General features: G+C 57.0%; 1 protein-coding gene across 2 annotated transcripts in view; it reads right to left on the bottom strand.

The window, feature by feature from the left end:
* Positions 1-23,014, bottom strand: part of FBLN1 (fibulin 1) — an 80,253-nt gene that overhangs the window by 50,947 nt on the left and 6,292 nt on the right. For both annotated transcript variants that reach the window (XM_047742633.1, XM_047742635.1), the window contains exons 2-6: positions 11,413-11,518; positions 7,675-7,810; positions 5,446-5,617; positions 1,546-1,605; positions 111-212 (exon numbers count right to left, since the gene is read on the bottom strand). In XM_047742633.1, the coding sequence (XP_047598589.1) occupies positions 111-212; positions 1,546-1,605; positions 5,446-5,617; positions 7,675-7,810; positions 11,413-11,518 (576 nt within the window). The remainder of the gene's footprint in view (positions 1-110; positions 213-1,545; positions 1,606-5,445; positions 5,618-7,674; positions 7,811-11,412; positions 11,519-23,014) is intronic.

Genomic DNA, 23,014 nt, shown 5'->3' with positions numbered 1-23,014 from the left:
GGTGGGTGGGGGCCGGAGGTGTGCAGGGTGGGCCCCACCCAGATGCCAAGTCGAGGCAGAGGCTCCCAGTGTGGCTGCGAGCCCTGCCGCGGGAGCATGGCGACGGCTACCTTCACAGGACACGCTGTCGGGCAGCAGCTGGTAGCCCACGAAACAGGAGCAGACCACCTCCTCCCCCGTGTCTCGGCACTGTTGCTTGCAGGGCCCACCGCCTGGAATCAGAGCAGATCAGAGCAGATGTGAGCCACGAGCCCAACACACACCAGAGACCCCCTGGGTTTCCAGTTCTGTTTGGCCTGGGCCAGAGCAAATGCCCTCGGGGTGGACGACACACAAAGGTGGGCTCCCCATTTTGGAGGCCTCCCTCTCCAGCCTAGCACCCCTCCCTTTCCTTGGGAGACCCCCCCCCCAGGATCTGGCCCGGGACAACCATGCGGCTGCTGCTTCAGGTCCCAGCCCTGGTCTGACAAAATGTCAACAGGCCGGGCCAGCCCTGCAGGCTGGAGTGGGGCTAGGCAGAGAAGCCAGAAGCTGCCGTCCAGCACAGACATGCAGGGGGCCATCCCTTGAGGGTCCCTCAGTGTCCCTGGTACCCCCCCCCCCCCACCAACCACAAACCCGCAGGCAGCTGAGTGATTCTCAAAGGGCAAATCTCCCCGGGATAAAACTACCAGCTAAAGACGTGGCCAGAGTTTTGACCACTGCCCTGGGCCTGCAGGCTTCTGCCCGCTTCCCCAGCCTCTTCCTCTGTCCCCCACCGCAGCCCTCCCCGACGCCATAGCCCGCCAGCCCAAGTCTGCGTCTGCCTGTCTCCACTCCTACTGCCCAAATCTCTGTCCCAGGGGCACCTTCCTGGCTAAGCCACCCTCATCCATCGCAGACGAGCTACGTCCTCCCCCAGGAAGGCCTCCCACACCCCCCAGGGAGCTTTCTGGGCTCTCCGGCCTCCTCCAGCATCCCCACCGTCCCCCCCGCCCCCCCCACCCCTGTGCTGACGTGTCACCGAGCGCGGACCCCATCGTTTTGTGATTGTGCTTGCTCCCCGTTAACGCGCCCACCACAGGGCAGCCTCTGAACGGAGCTGGGGAGCAGACTCACCAGTCTAGACATGTGGGAATGTTCCATGAAAGAGAAATGACCTTTTATCACATGAAAAACAAACCTGCCAGGCCCCACTCTCTTTAAATTTGCAAACGTCTCCCTGCGAGACAAATGGATACTGTCCACGGCACCCGCTGGGGCTCCAGGACCCAAAGTCAAGTAACACTCCCCCCGCCCCAGGTGTTCTCCCTTCACAGAGCCTGTGTTTAGGTGGGTGCTGCGGGGGGGTGCTTCTGACGCCCGCTTCCCGCATGGCCCCTCCCTATGAGCCCACCAGGCCCCAGCTCGAGGGGAAGGAGAAGGGGGAGCCCGGTCGTGCAGGGAGGGCAGAAGGACCTGAGTTGACTCGCAGACTGAGGGCTCATCCCACGTGAACCTGAGCAAAACCCAAGGTCCAACTCCCGATGGGATCAGCCCTGACTCTCCTCCGGGAGGCGGCCTCACCTCTGCAGCGGTCGTTCAGGTACGGGTCCTCCTGCTCCCCCTCCATCTCCGAAATCTTGGCTAAGGGGAAAGAGAGGCAAACGGCAGTGTCCAGCATGTCTCAGCAGAAAGAAACCCTAAATACTTTATCTCTCTCTCTCTTTTTTTAACATATTCTTTTTTTAAAAAAAGATTTTATTTATTTATTTGACCTAGGGAGAGAGAAAACACAAGCAGGGGAGTGGCAGGCAGAGGCAGAGGGAGAAGCAGCCTTCCTGCTGAGCAGGGACTCGACCCCAGGACCCCAGGATCTTGACCTGAGCCGAAGGCAGACGCTTCACCGACTGAGCCCCCCAGGCACCCCGCTTTATATATATCAGGCAGTCATGCCCATTTGGGGAGCTCGGGGATTGCCGAGGGACGTTAGGCACTCACGTTACCTGCCTATTTCAGCAAAGACAGCTGCGGCCCTGCTCTACACCGGGCCACGGCCCCCAAACCTGAATCAACGTGCCCAGTAAAAACTTGTCATGATGGGGTAAATGGTGTCCCCCCAGAAGATGTTGAGCCCTAACCCCCCAATACCCACGCACATGACCTTCCTTTCAAGAAGAGTCTTAGCAAAGATGACTGAGTTAAGGTGGGTGAAAGTGGGCTCCTGGCCAGTACATCTGTGTCCTTCTAGAAAGAGGACAGTGGACACTGAGACAGGCGTGCGCAGAGGCAAAATGACAGGAAGATAGAGGGAGAAGACGGGCCACCCATGCCCCCGAGGCCGACAAAGACCAGGAGAGCTGCTTGGAGCAGATTCTCCCCCGGAGCCTCGGGGGGACGCAGCCCTGCCAATACCTTGATTGGAGGCGTCTGGCCTCCAGACTGGGAGATAGAACATTCCTGTTGTTTGAGCTCCCCCCTCCCAGCTCCAGTCCGTGGAGCTTTGCGAAGGCAGCCCCAGGAAATAAATGCACATATACAGCCCACCCGCAAAGCCCCGTGCAGCGCCGGCCATCAGCAGGCGCTCGCTGGGCTCATTCAGACGAGGCGTCTGAGTAGATCTGCTCTGCGGGCTGAGCCCTTGGCAGAGACAGGGCCCTACTCACAATAGTAACGTCAACCAGCGGATTCCCCTACTGTAGTCTGATGGGGTGGTTTTCCACTGGCCGTTCTGGGGTAAGAGAAGAAACGGATTCGTCCCTTTAGCTTGTGTAAGACAGCCAGGGGCAGGAAGGGTCCCTAAAAATACCCAAAAGCCACACCCAGGGAAGTCACAGCCCCGTCCACAAGAGAGGATGGCAGCGATCACAGTTCAGGCACGAGTCGCAGCTGGCATGACCCCGATGGGTGGGAAAGCGTAAACCCATGTGTGTCTGTTCCATGTGCGAAAAGCAAAAGACACAGAAAACACGGAAAGGAAAAGTGACCTGATGGAAACACAATTTCTCTCTGTGTCAATTTCCTCTTCCCTCTGCTTTCTATATCTGCTAACACACCCACAGTGAGTGTGTAGCACACTCACACCAGAAAAATGAAACATCATCAAAAAGAAACGTATTAGGAATTCCGCTTTAAAATTCAATAAAATGTAACTTACACACACTAGGCACAAGGCAGGCTCTTTTCGGGCTGTTAAAATGTGGTCAGGGTCCCCCAAGTAAACCTTTCACTTGGCCAGGAACTAAGCAAAAGGCCTTTAGAGTGTGAATCGTCTCTCCCAGGTCAGGAGGCCGGGAGCACCTTTGCTACAGTTATTCAACTCGGGGACTCTTGGCTCCCTTGGGGCAGTCAAGGCCAAGGCACAGGGCAGAGTGTTGGCCAGGAGGACTGTGAGGGCTCTTGCCTGGGTAAGGAGGCCATCGAGGCTTCCATGGTGTTCCTTGGGAGCCAGCGAGCCTAGCACAGAGCCACCGCCAATCCTGCCAGAAAGAGAACCCTAAACCTGGGTTCCCCCAGCCTCCATCTTCCCATCTGTAGAATGGGGGGAACCAATATATATCCCAGCACAGTTCCTCCCAGACTCTCTGCGGTAAAGGGACAGGGAGGGCTCTTTCCCCCATCACAGGCTCATACCTTGATAGCATGTAATATGAACGAATTACCAGAAAAATTAAGTTATGAGAACAGACATACATGCCCCTGTTTAGATGAAATTGGTATTAAGTTACACTCTGAGATGCATATAAAAGTTTCTAAAAGCTTCCTCTCGATTCCCAGACTTATTTTGTTAGAGGCCAGCAGCGGTCTGTGGAGCCTCTGTGTGGGCCCATGGCAGCACACAGTAGGCCCGCGACAAGGGTCTGGGTCTGAGAGGCAGATAAAAGACAGAAGAGAAATAAGACATCTGGAGCAGCAGCAGAGCTCAGGGACGGTTATGGAAACAAGACATAAATCAACAAAAATCCTCCCCAGAGACACAGGAGAAAATCTCCACCTGGACGAATAGTTTGGGTTTGTTTAAAGTGAAAATATCATCTCTGGTTTCAAAAGTCAAGGAGGGAGCCAGAATGCGGTTCCAGACCTTCTTTATGCCTGAGATATCTGAAATCAGCCCCATGGCATCCATGAGAAATCAAAAACAGAGGGAGGCTGGTCTGCTTGACCCAGGACCACGAAGCCACCAGGGTCATGAAGCCAGGGTGATAGGCAGCGTGACTTAGGGAGCACGGTTCTGTGAACTCCTCCTTCCTAAGGCCTTCCTGCCCTTGACCCACCCAAGGTCCCTCAAAGCTGTCCTTGGGGTCATTTGCCTGTTTGCTGAATAAGTATCTAATTGTTGAAAGAACACAGCCACTTATTAATAAGGTACCCCTCCCTGCCTCTTGTCACCACATCATTGGCACCAGGTGGAGAGAAAAAGGGCGGAAGGGCAGAAGGCCAGCGTTCTCCCTCCCCTGGGTGTTGGCCATGTGACCTTGAGCAAGGTCAGCCACCATGCTGCCCAGGGCTGTTGGAGGGATAAGGAAGAATTGCGATGGCCAGCATCCATGGAGTTACCCAAACACTCTATACTCATTCTCCCATACAATCCTCCCAGAAACCTTACAAAGCAGGACTATGATTATACCCATTTCACAGATGAGGGAACAGAGGTCTGGTACATCTGTTTATTTAAAATACATGTTAGGACAGAGACATGAACCCAGATTTCTCGGGTTCCGGCTCCCAAGCCTTCAGTCCCCCTCCAGGGCAGGGCTCTGTCAGAGCAGGTAACGAACTCGAAACTGATCTGACACCTAGAATCAGTCTGTGCTGAGTTAAGGCAGCGGCACACGCATGTGTCCCACTCCCCGTAATTTCATGTGTTCACTTGCTGGGGTCACCATACCCAAAGACAGGGTCAAGCATCAGTCTGTATTTGCTGTGACCATATATTACTTTTTTTTTTTTTACAGATTTTATTTATTTATTTGAGAGAGAGAATGAGAGAGAGAGCATGAGAGTGGGGAGGGTCAGATGGAGAAGCAGACTCCCTGCTGATCAGAGCCTAATGAGGAACTTGATCCTGGGACTCTGGGATCATGACCTGTGCTGAAGACAGTCGCCTAACCAGCTGAGCCACCCAGGCGCTCCTGACCTTATTTTAGATGAGATTAACATTTAAATCAATAGATTTTGAGTAAAACCAATGGCCCTCTGAAGTGTGGGTGGGCCTTGCCTAATCGGGTGAAGGCCTTCAGTGCAGCCCCGCAGCAGGGAGGAATTCTGCAAGCAGATGGCCTTTGGACTCAAACTGCAACATCAGTTCTCCCTCCGTTCTCTGGCCTGCTGGCTCAACCCGCAGACTTCAGACTTGCTGGCCCCCACGATCGAGGGAGCCAATTCCTTAAAATAAATCTCTTTTCTCCGCATCCTATTGGTTTGGTTCCTTTGGCTAGCACTGACTAATGCCCTGGCCAGAAGGCAAAAAAGGGGGTGGGGAATTACCTGCTTCTTGGATGTCCCCGATGTCGCTGGGGGCAAAGTCTGCCGTCTCCTGGCCCTTGACACAGCATGCCCGGAACACCAGCCCACACTGGTAGCCGACCATGAGGGTGTACTCGCAGCTCTGGCCCGCGGCCTGGGCCGCCCTCCCCAGCAGGCAGCAGTGGCAGCACCTCTGTGAACACGAGCGGAGAGTCAGGGTGGAGAAGCCACCCAGCACTGGAGTGCCCCCAGGCCTCTCTGATCCCGTATCCACACCGCCCACGCAGCAACGACACATGGGACTTACTCTCTCTTCTAAAGGTTGGCCGTTAGCAGCTTAAGCATGCTAAGCCTGAGGCGTGCTGTCCCCCAAACAGGTCCCCGGTTTAAAAGGAACCTTAAAGGGGTTTGCGCCCAACACGTACTCCCCCACACCAGACTGTCCCCATCAACATCCCTGCCCCACCCCACTCACATACCTCCAGGAGGAATTAGCTATGACAGGGGTGCTCTGAGGGTCACACAAGAGCTCCCCGAGCGTCCCCTCCTTGTGTGTGGTCTACGATTCTCTACCAAGCCCAGAAAAATGAACAAGCCCTTGTCTCTTCCCTCCCGAGTGCAGGGGGTTTGGGCAGCAGAAGCACATCGTGCATTTAAAAAGCACAAGGACCTGGAGACAGGTCATCAAGCGAGGGACAGAGTTACCGTCTGTCACCTCGACCCTGGTATTCCTGAAAGTGACACCTGAATCCTGGGGACGGCGCTCAGGCTGATACAGGAAGAGCCCTATTTCAGTCCTTACTACCCTAAGAAAAAGCACAGAACTTTCCAAAAGGCCCAAAGCAGGGGTCAGGTGGTGTGGCTTTGCCTCAGTTTCTCTGCGGGCTGGTGGGTCTTCCATCCCGCTGGTTCTACAACCTCCGTGCCAGGAAAAGGGGGGCACCAGTTACCTCCTCCACCTTCCAGGACACGAGTAATCCTTCCAGGAAACACTGATCACCCATCGGCCAAAGTGGCCGGTTCCTGCTCCTGCTAGAATGTCCCGTGTCTTTTCCACACCTCCCTTTCTCTCTAGTCCGGGGACATGGGCGGACGGCGTCTGCAGAGCCCCAGCCCTGCCCAGGGAGGCAGTCGCTAACGCCCAGGCTCCTGGCTTCGGGGGCCCCTGTGACCAGACCTCCCCACCCTCGCCCCACCCAGCTCCCGCACGCCAGAAACCTCCTCCTGTGAAGGCCCAGGAAGGCTGAGGGTGGGTGAAGGGGCTTTGCACCCCCAACTCCTCCATGGGGAACCTCCCTCTGCCTAATCGGTGTGAAGAGAGAATGCCCAGAAAGGAACCCACCCCCCCCCACCCAGAATTCAGACTCCATTCTAATTCACGCTCCTTGAAATCCCTGCCTGGCCCTCCTAACAGAGAATGGGAAAACTTTCTTCCTGGAAACGCAGCTCTGACAGGAACCCAGCTGCCCAGCTTTACGGCCCGAGCTCCTTCCAGTCGGGCTTGTTTTTCTCTCGCAGTGGGTGGTGAGGGAGGGACAACCTGGTTAATTTGTGGTTTCAGACCCAGAAAGCAGTCAGGAACTCCTCCACCGGCCTGGGAAGGTGCAGACCCCCCACAGGGACAGAGGCCCCAAGGGACTGTCGCAGACCCAGGCTGCCTGGCATCACTCACTCGGCACTCACCGCCCCCTGGGCCCGATGGACCCAGGGCTGCCTCGCCAGACCCCTCCCCTGCGGTCCTAGAAGCATCCTGCCCGGCCACTCTGGAGTGGCCTGAATCTGAATCTCTGAATCTCTCTCTGAATCTCTGTCTTGTTTTCTAGGACAGTTTGGGAGGTCGTGTGTTCTCAGAGCCCCCGTGGGGGACCCTTGTGAGCTCCGGGCCACATAGACCTCGCCCTGGCGGGCAGGAAAGCTCCAGGGCCTCCTGCTCCTGGCAGACGGGGGTAGGGACACCCGCCTTGAACAGTGAAGAGGGTTCTGAAGGCCCCAGAGCCTGGGTCACCTCTGCTCTGACCTCTGCATTCCGGCTGGAAGCCCAGGGACTGGATGTCCGCAGGGCCAGCCTGGGTCCCTTCGTCCCTGTCTCCTCCAGGTCGTCCAGGGTTTCCTGATTAAACTGCGGGGGCGGGGAATCTGAGAAGCGCCCTCCTCCCTCTCTGCTGCTCAGAGGAGGCCTGGGCAGGGGCTGAGGCAGGAGAGCACCCAGGCCTCCAGCAGGGGACGGGGCGGCTGGTGGGCAGGTCGCACCTTCACGAATGTAGCCTCGAGGCTGGCGTTGTCTCCGTGTGGCGTGGCGCAGCTGTCCTGCTCATTGGCCAGGTTGATGCCGGTGGCACAGTGCAGCTCCTCCAGCTGGCTGTGACAGCACTGCTCCTGGACCATCCTGTGCGGGGGGAGGGGGGAGTGCTGAGGACAGGGCCCTGGGAGGGTGGGGCCCTGGGAGGGCAGGGGTCCTGCGGGGTTGGGGGGAGGCGCTGTAGTCCCTCAGAGATGGGAGCTCTGGCCTCACTGGGTGCCTCCTCTTCCCAACCTACTCCCACCCTCACACACACACACGCATGTGCACACACACACGCACACACACATTCACTCCATCCACTCACCCACCTCCCACATTCCCACACACACGTAGTCGCATGTGCACACACGCACTCGCATGCCCACACTCACTCCACCCTCCACCCACTTACACGCACACACTCATTCACAACTGCATGCATACACACTCACTTGCACACACTGACTCTCATACACACACACTCGCATGTGCACACATGCACGCACACACTTACACATTCACACACGCTCACCCACAGTCGTTTGTACACATACTCACCTGCACACACTCACTCACACACACATGCACAGTGCTCCCACATGCACACATGCAGTTGCATGAGCTTGCACACACACTTGCAGGCACACATACTCCACCCCCTCACCAACCCCCCCACACTTGCACGTACACACGCACTCGCATGTGTTCACACATTCACAGATGGCCATATGCAGTCGCCCACGCTTGCACACACACTCGCAGGCACACATGTGCTCTCATACATGCACACACACCATAGCCGGCGGACAGAAGGCGCTCCCGAAGTGTACAGTTAGAAAGGCTGAAAGCAGAGCAGTGTCAGGCCCCCACCGTCCCCCGCCTCCACGCTGCAGGGCCGGAGCTCTGCACCGGGCTTCCCGTTGCTTCCGGAACCACCTGGAAGGATCTGTCTATGCTCGTGATCCTACACACTTCGCTTGTGCTTTCGGTGAATTTACAGATGATAGGTATTCCACCAGATTGGACAGAACAGCGACCAGACAGGGGTGCATCTGTCCATGCATTCAATGATGTTGGCTGGGCCAAAAACAGTGTTAGTTGGGGGGGGACTGGAAGGGTTAGGCACTGCTGGTGGGAGTCATGGATGCTGTGGCCGCTGTCAGGTAGCTCCTTGAAAAATTAAATACACAACGAGCAAATGGTCCAGCGATCACTGGCGGGTATATACCCGGAAGAACCGAAGGCGGGGGCTCAAGGAGGTCCTTGCTCACGCACGTTCACGCCAGCATCATTCAAGCAGCCAGAAGAGAGAAGCAACCCCATGTGGTGCCCACCGAGGAACAGCCAAGCAGAATGAGGTCTATCTGTACGGTGACACACGATTCAGCCTGAGCAAGGAAGGACAAGTTCCCGCCCCTGCTAGGACTGCACGGACCTGGCCTCTTGTCCTCGTTCTTCCTTTCCCACAACACAGAGCACCTTCTCACAAACCCTGTAGTAACCTTACTGTTCCATCTTCTGTATCCTGTAGAAGAGCTTTTGTCTGTTTTTTTTTTTTTAAGATTTTATTTATTTATTTGACAGACAGAGATCACAAGTAGGCAGAGAGACAGACAGAGAGAGAGGAGGAAGCAGGCTCCCTGATGAGCAGAAGGCCCGATGTGGGGCTCGATCCCAGGACCCTGAGATCATGACCTGAGCCGAAGGCAGAGGCTTTAACCCGCTGAGCCACCCAGGCGCCCCATGTTTTGTTCAATGATTTATCCCTGTCTCATTGAGAATGTGCCTGGCGCTCAAAGTGGCCCGAGGTCTTGGACAAATTTAAATTTAGTTACTAAGAAATGTTGGCTCTTGGTTCGGGTTGGGATGCAGGTGATATGTGCATGGGGAAGCCTCAGAGCTGCTGTTCCCTGACGGCCCCCAAATGTGTCTCATGTTAGAGGCTCCAGCGGAAGCTGAATGCCCCGGGCTAGAGCCCACGTGTGCAGAGAGGGCTCATCCCTCCCGTGGTCCTCTGGGGTCGCTCCCTCCCCACCCAGTGGAGCTGACTGCCCCCAGGAGGGCTCGTCTGCTGTGTTATCCCACCCCACCTTGAGTGACACTCCACTTTGAGCCAACAGCCCACGCTCAGCCTCTGACCTCTGCAGACTATGTGGGGTTCAATCCCCAATGTTCGCTGAGCAAAGAGGAAACTATGCAGGGGTCTGGAGGGACGTAGACAGTGACACGGCTAGAGCCAGTTCAAGTCGACTGCTCACTCTTCACCAGGAGGCCTGAGACACACATGCAGCCTGGCCCGTGAGTTCCCCAGGACAAGCCAACTGGCCTCCTGGGGCCTATCTGGCTTTGTGGTGCTGGCTTTCTCCCTCCCCTGTGTCACTGTCCCAACCCTGAAGGGATGCTGTCATAATCCTCCTTTTCCACGTGGGGAAGCCCGGGCCCTGAGCTGGCTCACGTCACACGGCCGGCAATCCAGCCCCAGTCCATCCAAGCTGCTGGGCCAGGCTGCTTCTCGTGGGCACAGTCTGCGGACAGAACGCTCGGTGCTGCCCACCAGCTCGGCCCCGGCCCCTCTGACGTTTCCAGCCCTGGGCTGCACTCGGGAGCCAAACTCCCAGCTCTCGCGGCTCAGATGCCCCAGAAATCCCAACAGCCAAGTGTCCTGTTTGCTCTTCCTTTGTTTGGTCCACAATGCTCTGGACTTTTCAAGAATTTCCTAAACCGAGATTTACATCGTCCGGCCGCGCTGGCAGGCCGCACACGATGCTCACTGCCAACAAAAACGCGAAAGTCCGGGACGAGGAGAACAAGCCTGCCCTACGCATTCTTTCCGTGACATCTCTCGGCCCAGCTGCCCCCAGCCCGAGTAGGGCTCGGCTTAGACCAGGACAGGAGGCACAGGAGAGCGGGGGCTGCCCCAGGAGGGAACGTCGCCACCCCAACATTTGCTCCCCAGGTGAGCAGGTCTGGGTTCACGTCCTAATGCTGTCACCTACCAGCTATGCCTGGGGGGGAGCTCGGGCTCGTCATCAGAGCTCGTCATCAGGCTCGTCATCTGGGAACAGGGATTAATAACAGGTTGAATGAGGTCACGTGCCACAGGGCATGGCGCAGACGACGAGCTTCCCACAGGCTTGCTGCTATTACTTTCATGGTGACAGTCAACGTTACAGATCTGCATCCTTCACTCTAAGCTTTTCTCCTCCCAAAATTTTGCGGGAGCTTGGGTCCATTTAAGGGAAGAGGAACCACGGGTCCATGAGCCCGTCTGGGAGGCCTCTCTGCTCCAGATTGGCTCGTCTGTGTTTTTGGGTCTGAAGGCTGTCCACACTTTTACTCGCTAGTCACGTGATCGCATCCAACCCCACAACGGACCCGTTTTTGTAAGGAGGCGCCTGGCTTGGCCGCAGAGCCTGGTGGCAGCAGAGAGAGCAGCAAAGCCGGGTCTCCCTGCTCTGCAGCCCGTAGAAGGAGAGAGATGCCCCGGGCATCCCAGGAAAGGGGAGTCCAGTCCCATACTGGGGCGTGAGAGTGCAGAGGAAGGGGGCGGGGGGGACCCACCAGGTCTGCCACAGCCGGGGCCAGGGCTGGCATGGGCCTGTGTGCCAGGCTCTGCCAGGGATCTTGGCTCACGCTGTCCCCCTCCTGCTGCTGCATTCCGCTAAAGGAACACCGTTCTGGTAGAATGGGGCCGTCGGCACACGTACCTGCATTCCTTGGATTCCGAGGTGTAGGGCAGCGAGCAGTCCCTGTGCTGTGTGGCCATGCGGTGTCCGTCCGCACAGCAAGCCTCCATGAGGGTGTCTGCGGCCACTGTGCGGGGAGAGAGCAGCGTGCCTGGTCAGGAGGGCGACTCTGCCCTGGCCCAACGGAGGTCCCCTCGGACCTGCAGCCCCCCTCCTGCTTCCCTGGGCCCCCACTACAGGCCAGGCCAGTCTGAACGGGTCTGCACACGTCGGTGAGTCACTCCCCAAATGTGCACGGAAAACCCACTGGGTCCTGGGCTGGAACACACGGCCGCTCCTTCCTAGAAGAGCCTGACACCTGAACGGTTACCTTCCGGATCCAGATCTGATGGGGCCCCAGCTCAGCCCTGGGCACCCGTGCTCCCCTCCCAGGGCTGGCTCCCTGCTCCAGCCGAGCGCCAGAAACTCGGACGAAGAAAGGCCAGACGGGTCAGGAGGACAACAACGGCGGGAATGGCTGACAGAGGCCCGAGCCAGCCACCGTCCAGCCCGGCGGCGAGGGGGTCCAGGCACCCCCAACCTGACTCTTAGAGGGCCAGAAATGGGGGCGGCCCGGAGGTTCCCAGCAGGACTGACACCAAGGCAATGGCAACCCAGGAAGGCTCCCCGCCAAGGAGAGAGCCGCCAGGCCACCGGGGACGAGGCTCAGCAGAAGCAAAGACTCGGGGGATGGAGTGGGAATGGAGACTGCACAGCCACAAGCCCCTCCGGTGACAAAGAAAGAGCCAACGTTTCCAGACCAGCTTCTGGGAGCCACAGCTGTGTTCTGTCCTTTACTTTCCCTACGCCCCTTGCTAGCAAGGCGCCAGTCTTCCCCATACAGTGGCCAGCGCTCTTGCCCCTGATCTGCCCCAGACCGCGTCCTCGCCCACAGAAGGGACAGCAGAAGGGCTCCCGTGGGTCAAGCAGCTGGCCGCGCAGGCCCTCACAGCTGGGCGACGGCATTCCAGTCCGAAGCCAGTCTCAGCCTCTCCCCAGCTACTGTCCCGATGAGCCCCACACCACGGGGGAAGGAGACGGCCTCGGTGTGCCCCGAGGGAGGAGCAGCCGGGCACAGAGGTGTCCTCTGCCCAGGAGACTCCCGTGGCCAGAGCACTGCCCACAGCCTGGGTGGGAGGCCGCACAGTGACGGGACGAGCGGGACTGGGCTTCAAGAAACGCCACGTTTTCTTACTGATGATGGCTTCCCGGCACCCAGCGGGGTAAATCCTGCAGGGTTCGGCTGAATTTCTTGGCACCGTCGGCCTTGGGTGTTGTGTTTGGGCTCATTATTCTTCCAAAGCCGGGCCCCAGAAGGGAGGCTCTCTCTCTTGAGCTTAACACAGGTTATGACTTCCTGAAACGCCCCCTGCCATCTGCTCCCAACTGTCCCAAGTACATCTGTGGTCAGACCGAGTGTGGGACATGCTGCCCTGGAGCGCCATGCTCACTGCCCCGAGAGTGACCGTCCCCGGAAAGACCCTGGGACGGTCGGTGCGCAGCTGCCCTTTCCACGTGGCTGGAAGGAAGAGGGCTGGTGTCGCCTGGAACCAAGTCAGGGCCACGGCGTCCCCGGGCTCCCAGGGATCTCTGAGCTGTTCCCCACAATGAGGGAGGTACCCCAGCCAGTTCCACATGCACGGGGCAGAGAGTGACAGACCACCCGGTCTGCCGCCCCTGGCCACTCGGGTCCTCCCCGCTCAGCTGTCCCCCCTCCTCATTCCCCAACAATGCCATCTGTGAACATGGGAGAGTCGCCGTGGGGTCGGGGCCTGGACAAAGCTGCCTGGGGTCACGGGCCTCCCTGCAGCACAGCAGGGACATTCCCACAGAGCTCTGGGGACAACATCGGCGGACGTTCCCACTCACGCACCCACTCGCTCATTCCTTCATTCTTGCCCTGAATTTAAGAAAAGCACTCATGAAACAGGGGACTTTATCTGTTGGAGATAAAATATGACCTGTAGTTCACCCTGGGATGAGTGTGACCCAGCGGGGAGGCTGATCTACCCCAGGCTGCCAAGCCCAGCTCCCATCCACCCGGCTCCAGCTGGGCCCGCCCGCCCTCCCGCCGCCCTCCTGACCGCCCTCCTGCTGTCTCACCCCTCGGCCTTCTCACAGCCTCTGCGGTCTCCAGGGCTGGCCCGCCCCGCACCCCCCGACAGGGCACCCTCGCTCCTGCAGCCTGCCAGCCCACCAGCCTGGCCAGGGCCCCTCTACTCGCACACCACAGCCTGTACGTGGAGCACAGCACCCTGCTTCCCAGTGATCCCACAGCCTCGCCCTCCCACCCACAAATATCTGCAACCTGGGCCTGTCTCCTGTCATTACGCCCTCGGCACAAGGCTGGCCAGTAGCCGCTCCAGAGCTGAGCAGAAAGAGCCTGAGCTCCGGGCTCACAGCTCTAATCCTGGCCCCGGCTCCTTCCTGCTCTGTGACCCCGGGCAGGCTGCCTCACCTCTCTGGGCCACAGCTTCCCTGACGGTAAAACGGGACTAGGGGTACCTTTGCAGAGTGGCTGAGCACATGGATATAGCTTCTAAAGTTCTTGTTTAAGATTTTATTTATTTATTTGAGAGAATAAGAGAGAGAGAGCATGAGAGGAGGGAGGGTGAGAGGGAGAAGTCGACTCTCACTGAGCTGGAGCCCAATGCAGGATGCAGTCCGGGGTCTCCAGGATCATCAGATGCTCCGAAGGCAGTCGCCCAACCAGCTGAGACACCGAGGGAGGTGGCTTCAAGTTCTGAGCACACAGGAGCTCCCAGGAAACAGTGCTTGATTATGTGTTAAAGGAACAAAGGGGCTTTGCATGCCATGCATGGCCTGTGAGAAATGGGGAACCGTGGCCCTGGGCTGGTGTGCGGAAGCCCCCCAGGGATGAACAGCACCCCCAAAACCTCCCTTCATCCCTGAAATCATCCCTGAGAAAGACAAGCAGGGGGGAAGCTCAGGCTCCCACGGCCTGCTCAGTGGGGTGAGCACTCTGTGCCCTGAGCCGTGGAAACATCTGGAAAGGATTCTCGCCGGGGAACCTGAGCCTTCTGAACCTTGTTCTCAGCAGGACAATAGCACAGTAAGTCCTTTGCTCAGTCCAGAAATTCTGGAATGTCCCTGGAATGCTCCAGGCAGCCACAGAGCTGGAACTCGTGCAAAGCAGAGGCCTCTGGGGGCGGGGCCAGGTGGGAGCCACAGGAAGTCCCCGAAGGGCCCATCAGATGGGCGATGGAGAGCCCCCCAGGGACCACGGCCAGGCCGGACGGTGAAGAGGCCGATGTGTGGGGAACACGGGGCATCACTGTCCTCACTGGAACAAGCGTTCCTGACACTCGGTGAGCCTCTCTCACGCACCATCTCTTTCTCCCTCCACCCCTGACCCTCCTGTTGCCGTCACCAAGCAGGGCGCATGTGTCACACTGTCGAGTAGAAGAGGCGTCTTTTCCGACCCCTTCCCCCTCTCTTGGCCCCTTGGCCACCTCCTGTATTTTATTCTCCAGGGAGGAACAGCTCTGGGGGGAACATCTCTATCCACACACTGTCATTCCGAAAGCTCCGAGTGTCTGCTTCGGCCGGGGCAGCCAAAGGAGAGGGGCTGGATCACAGGGCAGACCGTCGAGACCCCCAGACAGAGCTGCAGCCCTAGAGGCTTCCCGGCTCACACGGCGCTCCCCACCCCGCCGCTGGAGCACGGTGGCCGGGGACTGGTTTAAAGCCAGCACCTGTGGCCGACGGGTGGCCCGTTAGAGCTGGGCTGTCGGGCTGAAGCTCGTGGGCTTCTGGTCAAGGCGGAGGCACAGACTGAGGAATGAGCAGAGAGTCCCAGCTGCAAGTCGGAGGGACCCAAGGGAGAACAACGGCACCTGTGTTCCTCCGGAGAGCAGCAGGGAGCAGGGGAGTGCGGGATCGGCGTCAGGCAGACCTGGGTTTGAATCTCTGGCCCCCTGGTCCCCAACTCACCATCCCCGGGTAAGTTCCTGAAGCATCTGCTCCTCGGATCTGGGTCCCAGTCTGTGAAACAGGGCTTGGCCCGAACCAGAGGGTTCTTGTGGCCGTCTGGTGCCCAGACGGCAGCCGGGGGTCCTCCTACTCCCCTTCCTGCTCCATCCCCACTCGCCACCGTCCTTCAACCGGATGCCTTAAGTATCTTGCCACCAAGCTGTCACATCAGTGGCTACACGTCTGGAACCTGGGCTTCGAATGTAATTATGAATGGAAGCAGCCAAATGGAGTGAAGTTGCCACACAGTGATGTGAACATAAATGCTAGGGTGTCCTGGATCCCACTAGGACCGTGCCTTGCCCTCCCGAAACCAGTGGGCAGTCAGCTCTGCGCAGCGGTCACTCAAAGTCCCTGATGCTTTCCTGCCAACCTCTCATCCCGCTGCTCCTTGGCCTGGGCTCCAGGCCCTCTAGGCTCTGGTCCTTCGCTGGCCAGCCCTGTCACCTGCTCACCTCCAGACACTACCCAGTTCTGTCGGGATACCCCGCAGCACCAGGCCTCACCAGCATCACTGCCATCGCTCAGGAAAGGAGTGCTCCTTACTGAGTGCTCCCTCCGTCCCAGGCTTACCCAGCACTTACTCATTCTCACAAAAACCCAGAGAGGCCGGCTCATGATGTTCCCCATCACGCACATAAGAAAATTCCAGCTCAGAGAGGTTAAGTGAGGAGCCCAAGGTCACACAGCCAGAGGGGCCAGGGAGCAGCAGAGCCAGGCATCAGGCTTGGTTCTGACAGACTCCTAGGCTGGTCTAGTCTGCCTCCTGGGGAATTTGAAACTCCTCTGGGGCAGGGATGGTATCTTTCTCCTCTCAGTGACCCTGAAGCATCCGCCCACGCCCCACACAATCAGGGAGGCTCAGTGCCAGTTGAACAGGACGGATCGGCGACAGGCGTCTTAACCAGAGCCTGAATAGCAAGGCTGTCCTTGGAGTGTGGGGTTTACTGCAAACATGCCTCTTCACAGGGAGAGAATGACCCCAAGGAGCAACACGTGATCGGAGCCAACCACCCTGAAGAGCGGGGCTGCTTAGAATTTCCGCAGGAGCCGGGGCCATACTGGCGCCAGGGTCTGAGATTCCAGAACTGCCATTTTCTTGGCCTTAGAGACAGCCGTCCCCCAGCCGTCAGAGCTGCAGGGACAGGAGGGGTCTTGTGGAGAGAGGGGAACACCCTGCAGAATTCTCTGGAGTCCTGGCTCAAGATGTCAACGGAGATGCCCTCTGTAGCAGGTCGGTCTCTAGCAGACAGGGGAGAGCCCCGTACAAGAAAAGATCTGGTATTAACTTGTGTTCTGAAACAGAAAAAGCCTCCCGGCCACTTCCCAAGTGTTTCCTTTCCATGGGGTGGGACCAGGCTGTCAAGGCCACTCCCAGCCCTGGACACAGCTCTTCCAAGACCCTTGCCAATTCGAGAGGGACACAGAGCGGTCTTTGCTGTTTTCACACTTGTCCCCATCAGAGTGAACAAGCTTTACTCTGGTGACGAATATCACATTAAGTCAGAAAGGAGGCACAGTGACCCAGGGAAAGAGGGCTAGATAGGGACCCCCGGGCCAGCGCCCCCACCGTGTCCCTGGTGCTGACCCAGGGAGAGGTGCTCGCTACAAACATTTGCTGTAACCTGGACAGAGAGAATGAAAACCACCACCTACAGTGTTCAGAGGCTGGAGACCCCAATAGGCTGCTCTACTAAAACCAGCACGACTGTGTGGACCATTCTTCATCCTTCCCCATTCCCATAGAATAATGGCTACGCAAGCGCCCTTAGGTTAAATTAAGTTAAATTAACTTGAACTTCCCAACAATGGTTTAAAAGCTGAGCATGTAATAGTGAACTAAATGCTTCACTTAAAATGTTTGTTGTTGGGGCGCCTGGGTGTCTCAGTCAGTTACATATCTGCCCTGGGCTCAGGTCATGATCCCGGGGTCCTGGGATCGAGCCCCATGTCAGGCTCCGTACTCAGTGAGGAGTCTGCTTCTCCCTCTCGCTCTGTCCCCTCCCTGTCCCGCTCATGTTCTCTCTCTCTCAAATAAATAAATAAAATCTTTAAAAAAAAATGTTGTTGAAGACGTCATGCTCAATGAAATAAGCCAGTCCCCAAAGGATCAACCCTGTGTGATTTCACTTATGAGGTTCCTAGAGGAGCCACAGTCAGAGACGGAAAGTAGACGGTGGGCGCCAGGGGCTGCAGGAGGGGGAGATGGGGGCTGTCCCCTGGGCACCGAGCTTCGGGAGATGAAAACATTCTGGAGATGGACAGGGCGGTGGCTGCATAGCCATGGGAATGTACATAACGCCCCTGAACACGGCACTTAAAAATGGTTAAAATGGCTAATTTTATGTTATGTGTATTTTACCAAAATAAAGAAAATACATTTTAAAAAATCGAGTGTTTACAGGACACCTGGGTGGCTCAGCCATTAAGTGTCTGCCTTCAGCTCAGGTTATGATCCGGGGGTCCTGGGATCGAGTCCCACATCGGACTCCCTGCTCAGTAGGAAGCCCGCTTCTCCCTCTGCCATTCCCCTTCCCTGTGTTCCCTCTCTGTGTCTCTCTCTCCATCAAGTAAATAAATACTTTAAATAAATAAAATAAATTTAAATAAATAAAACTGAGTGCTCGCACGCCGTCTTGTACCGCCCTTCGTTCAGAAAGGACCTTGATGTTCTGCTGATGCTCTCACCGCTGTTCTCAATCATTGTTGTTCTAATGTGCGAACCTGCAGGGAGGGTTGACTTGGTAAACTACTTCGGGGCGCCCCCCGGGGGCAGTCTGGTGGTGACTGCAGCGTTACACAAGCAAACTAGGTGACCTCAAATGGGAACAGGTAAAATGTGAAGGAACGAGGTAGAGGGCAGCAGCCACTCCTAAGCCCAAGGAAGAGCCCAGGGCAGGCTCTCAGAAGGTGACCGGGAGGCCGTGCTTCTGGAATCGCTTCCCCAGCCGCACACAGTAAGAATTCAGCGTTGTCAGTGGGAGGGAAAGCACGAGGAGGATCCCAGGCGGTGGCTCCTCCAAGACACAGGACATATAGCTGGGCCAGGGGTGGGGAGTAAGAAGACAGGGTGACACCTCGCCCTGGAAACCACCTCTCACTGGTACCACCAAGGATTTCACCGTGATTGACAGATCAACCCGGCACTGGCACTCCCACTGGCCAGCAGCCCTTCCGGCAGGACATCAATTCACAGAACTCCCACGCAGAAGCCCCAGCACATCTGCACAGCCTTCGGCAACCTGGAGCCAACGAGGCCAGCACCGTTTCCACCCCTCACTCCTGGGAGCCATGCCAGTATCGATGACACTACGTCAGGGGACCCCCCCCCCCCCGCTGGATGCCCACCCATGCCCACTGTGGGGCTGTAGGTGCCCTTAAGAGAGAAGTGGTCTGCAGTCTTCTCTCTCAGATCACCTCCCTTCCTTCTGAGCAGAAGCTTTGATCGGGCACAGTTTTCATCTCCAGTTCCCATAATCTGACTGTGAGTTGGATCCACAAAGCATTACACTAAATATAAATGAAGAATAAACTCTCTTTCAGACCTCCTTAGCCTTTGACACGACCTTCCAAGGGAGGGCGACGGACGTGTGGGTTAAAACCGCCCAGACCCAGACCCACCTCCTCCTCACTGAGCCTCCTTTTCTCCATCTTTCAAATGGGGTAGTAACTGGGGAGGGCTGGGAAGATCGATCTGATAATTCAGGCAAAATGCTTAAATCAGTGCCCCACCGCAAACTGACTCTTCAAAATGGAACTGTCACAGAAGTTGCCGCACCACCGTGGGGAAGGGAATCACACAGGCCCCCAGACTGACCCATCGTCACGGGCCTGACACCCCACCACCTCCCTCTGGGAAAGAAATACCCCTGTCCTAAGTCACTGGTGAGCAGGTGGACAGAGACAGCCTGATTCACGGGCACTGGATACCATAAGTCACCCCAGACAGCAGCTGAAACGAAATTTCTTCCAGGTGAGTTCTGCGTTCATAAAGACTACAGTGTAGACTCTGAGTCGTGATGGTTCTGACCCATGCAAAAGGCATGCCACGTGTTTGGTGCCACGCCAAGGCTCACGGTTTAGAGCAGCTCCCATTCTCATCAAGTGGTCAAGATGTGGGCACATGCTCTTTCCAGCACCATAGATGCCAGCTGGCAGTCAGAGGGTCTCTGCACTGCTCCTCGGGTGGAAGCTTCCAGAATGTTAGCCTGGCACCTATCATCCTCCCAAGGGCTCTGGGCAATGCCTGATGGCCCATGAGCAGGTAAGCAATAAGCCAAGTTGCTCAGTGTGCCGTGTTGTGGTGGGGTAGGCCCAGGGCTGGAGCTCCAGAGGCCCAGGTCTGCTTACAGCTCTACCATTGAGGGTCCTTCCATCTGGAGCAAGGCCAGGACTCAGTCTCCTCACCTGTAAAGTGGGTGGAGAAGTTGGCCTGGAGCTCAGCAACGGCTTGCCAAACCCCACCGTGTATATGGACAACGTTCTGACAAAATTCCCACTGGATTGCAAGGAAATGAGCGAGAAAGGAAATGGCCAAGGGAGGTTCCCCACAAGTCAGCCTGGTCTCGCTTAAAAGGCTGTCTCTCCTTCTGAGACCTGCCCTTCCAAACAGCCCGTGTGTATAGGAAATGGTGAGAAAGGAGGTAGTGAGTGGTTGGATCTCTGCTTTCTATTTTAATATTCTCATGTGGCATAATAAAAAATAGACGAGTTCTGGGCATAAACAAGAAGGGAGGGGAAGGTGTGTCCTCAGAACTAGCCAGCAAGTCAATCTTCTTGGTTTTCTTGGATAAGCTCAAAGCAGCAGAGGGCCTCGGGTGTCTCAGAATGTGAACGGGGTCCTAGTGTGTCCCGTGGGTCCCCTGAACTTGACACCCTGCAAAGTTTGTGCCTCATCGGCTCCAGAGCAACTGGCTAAAGCTATGGCCAGAGTTGGAGGGGGCCCCTGGGGTGTCCAGGGCCCACATCCCCGGGAAGCCTGAAATGCAATGAGACACCCACAGGAAATAGGGACCAAATAGAACCCTGAGAGATTCAGCCCGACCCTGCCAGGGACCCTCCCCTCCTGAAGCTGGGGAGCCAGCAGGAGTCCTGCCCGGGCCACAGCCCTCGCCCTATGGTGCTCATGCTGTCCTAAGTCCCCTGTATATTCAAAAAGCCCCTCTATGGCTGGCTCAGTTAGTACAGCACGTGATTCTTGATCTTGGGGTTGTGAGTTCGAGCTCTTGGTTGGGTGTAGAGATTACGTAAAAATAAAATCATTTTTTAAAAAAGGTTCCTGTTACAACACTTGCATGTGCAGGCTCTATCTTGGGGCAAGGGATCCAGAGGTGAAAAGATAGAACCCTGTCCCCAAGGGGATAGCCCAGGGAGACACCAGGTCATCGTCACTGGGGTCTGGTGCACAGTACCCCCACATCCCCTGCAGGTCTAGGATAAGGACAGAGCCATCTCCCCTTTCAGGGGTAGCTGACCTCCCCAGGGGGAAGCGGGGTGTGCTGGAGTCTCCCCTCATGGTTTCACACAGACCCACAGGCGCTTCAATGCTCACACACCGGCACCTGTCACGAGACGGGGGTCTAGTGCACAGAACCAGCAGGCAGGAGGCCACAAGAATGAAGGGCCAGAAGGCAGATCTCGGAAGGAGAGAAGCACCTCCCAGATTGCTCCCTCTTGGCAGTGACCTCCTGTGACCAAGGCCAGTGGACCAGGGGGACGGCCTTACCTCCTGACGTCTCTACATCATCTCACCCTGCGGGACACATCTCCCCCTGTCTCCCTTTGAACTCAAGGCCACCTGTCATGCGTCCGCTGCACCTGGCCTTTGGAAGCTGGAGCTGGGTGGTCCTGGGTCCACACCCTTCCTGGGACTGGCTCATTCACACCCACATCAATTCAAAGATCTTTCCTCCAGAAGTCTTCCCTAACCACTCAACACACACACACACACACACACAAACACACGCACACACACGTTCTCTTTGCACCCTGAACTTCCCGGCACCAAGCACAAATAATTAACTGCGTGTGTACTTAGCACCCCGGGGGCTGGGATGAGCTCTGCACCCTGGCCCATGCCGGCCTCCGAGCAGGCACTCGATAAATTCCTGGGAGAGAGCCAGTGGACAAATGATCTTATGGGATCCTCACAACTCCAGGAAACGGGATCAGGGGGAGATTAAGCAAGCTGCCCCAGGGCACAGAGCAAACACAGAGGTAGCCTTGGAGCCTGGCTGGGACTCAAAGCTCACCTACACCCCCGTCACATGCCAAAGGACACTGGCTTCCTCCCGGAGCCAGACTTAGCAAAATCAAGACTTTTCCGTCAGAAAGATAAATGAGGCAGGGTAGTGTCCTGCAGAAGAGCACAATCTGAGGGGCACCCGGGTGGCTCTGTTGGGTGGGCGTCTGCCTTCAGCTCGGGTCACGATCCCAGGGTCCTGGGAATGAGCCCCGTGTCGGGCTTCTTGCTTGGCGGGAGAGCCTGCTTCTCCCCCGCCTTCTGCCCCCGCTCCTGCTTGTGCTCTCTCTCTCTCACATAAATAAATAAGATCTTTAAAAAAAGAAAAGAAAAGAAAAGAAAAAGAACACAGTTCAAGAGTCATGCTTCCAGGTTCCAGTCCCGGTGGAGCCACTCAGCTGCTGTGCGCCCGCAGGCACATTACTTGGCCTCTCTGAGCCTTGGTGTCTTCACACCCTCCTTTGTGGATATGGGGATAATAACAGGCGTGGGGCGCAGAGAGAAGCCTTACATCAAAATCAGGAGCACACGTAGGCAGCAAAACTTATAGTACATTTGACTCCAGCAAGTGACATGATCCAAAAGGAAAAACAGGTTCAAGAATGATAGTGGCTCACCCCATTAGCAAACAAACCACCAACCACAACCACACGGGCCCCTCCCATCTCAAAACCAGTCCTGGCAACGTCCCAGGGGTTCTGGGAAGCCCCCGAACAGGCCCGTTCCCTCAGAGCTTCTCCCTCCTCAAAGTGCCTGGGAGGGCTCAATCCCCCGGCCCCTCCGGCCCCCTCTCTCCATCTCCCCTGCCCGTTTCTGCAGCTTCATCCTATGGGCTGAGACTGCCATATTTCTGTCTGCAGCCTGATCGTGCCTCCAAGCCCAGACTCCACCGGATGCCTAGCAGGACGCTTACAGGGTCCACTAGGAACCTGGACTCTTCTACCACCCCCCCGGGGCCCCACTCCATTCAGCCTTCACTGGTCGGTTATTAGCAATCACCTTCCACCCAGCTGCTCGCCCCACAACAGTGGGGTCAGCCTGAATTATTACTTCTCCCTCGCCCTCTATCCCCCATCCCAGGGCAAGTCCCGGCCACTCAAGTTCCCAGACGCCCTAGATCTATCCACTTCCCAGCGGCCCCCTGACTACCACTCGGCCCTGGACCCCGCAGAAACCTCCATGCCGGCTCACTCTGCCTACTCTTACCACCCCACAGGCCCTTCACCACGCAGCAGTCCAGAGTGACTTTTAGAAACCTGAGTCAAAAAATGTCATTCCACGCCTGGGTGGCTCAGTGGGTTGAGGCCTCTGCCTTCGGCTCAGGTCATGGTCCCAGAGTCCTGGGATCGG

The sequence above is a fragment of the Lutra lutra genome, chromosome 8, assembly GCF_902655055.1.
Source record: "Lutra lutra chromosome 8, mLutLut1.2, whole genome shotgun sequence".
Taxonomy (NCBI): domain Eukaryota; kingdom Metazoa; phylum Chordata; class Mammalia; order Carnivora; family Mustelidae; genus Lutra; species Lutra lutra.
The sequence above is the reverse complement of the archived record's forward strand: the minus strand, read 5'-3'. Positions and strand labels throughout refer to the sequence as shown.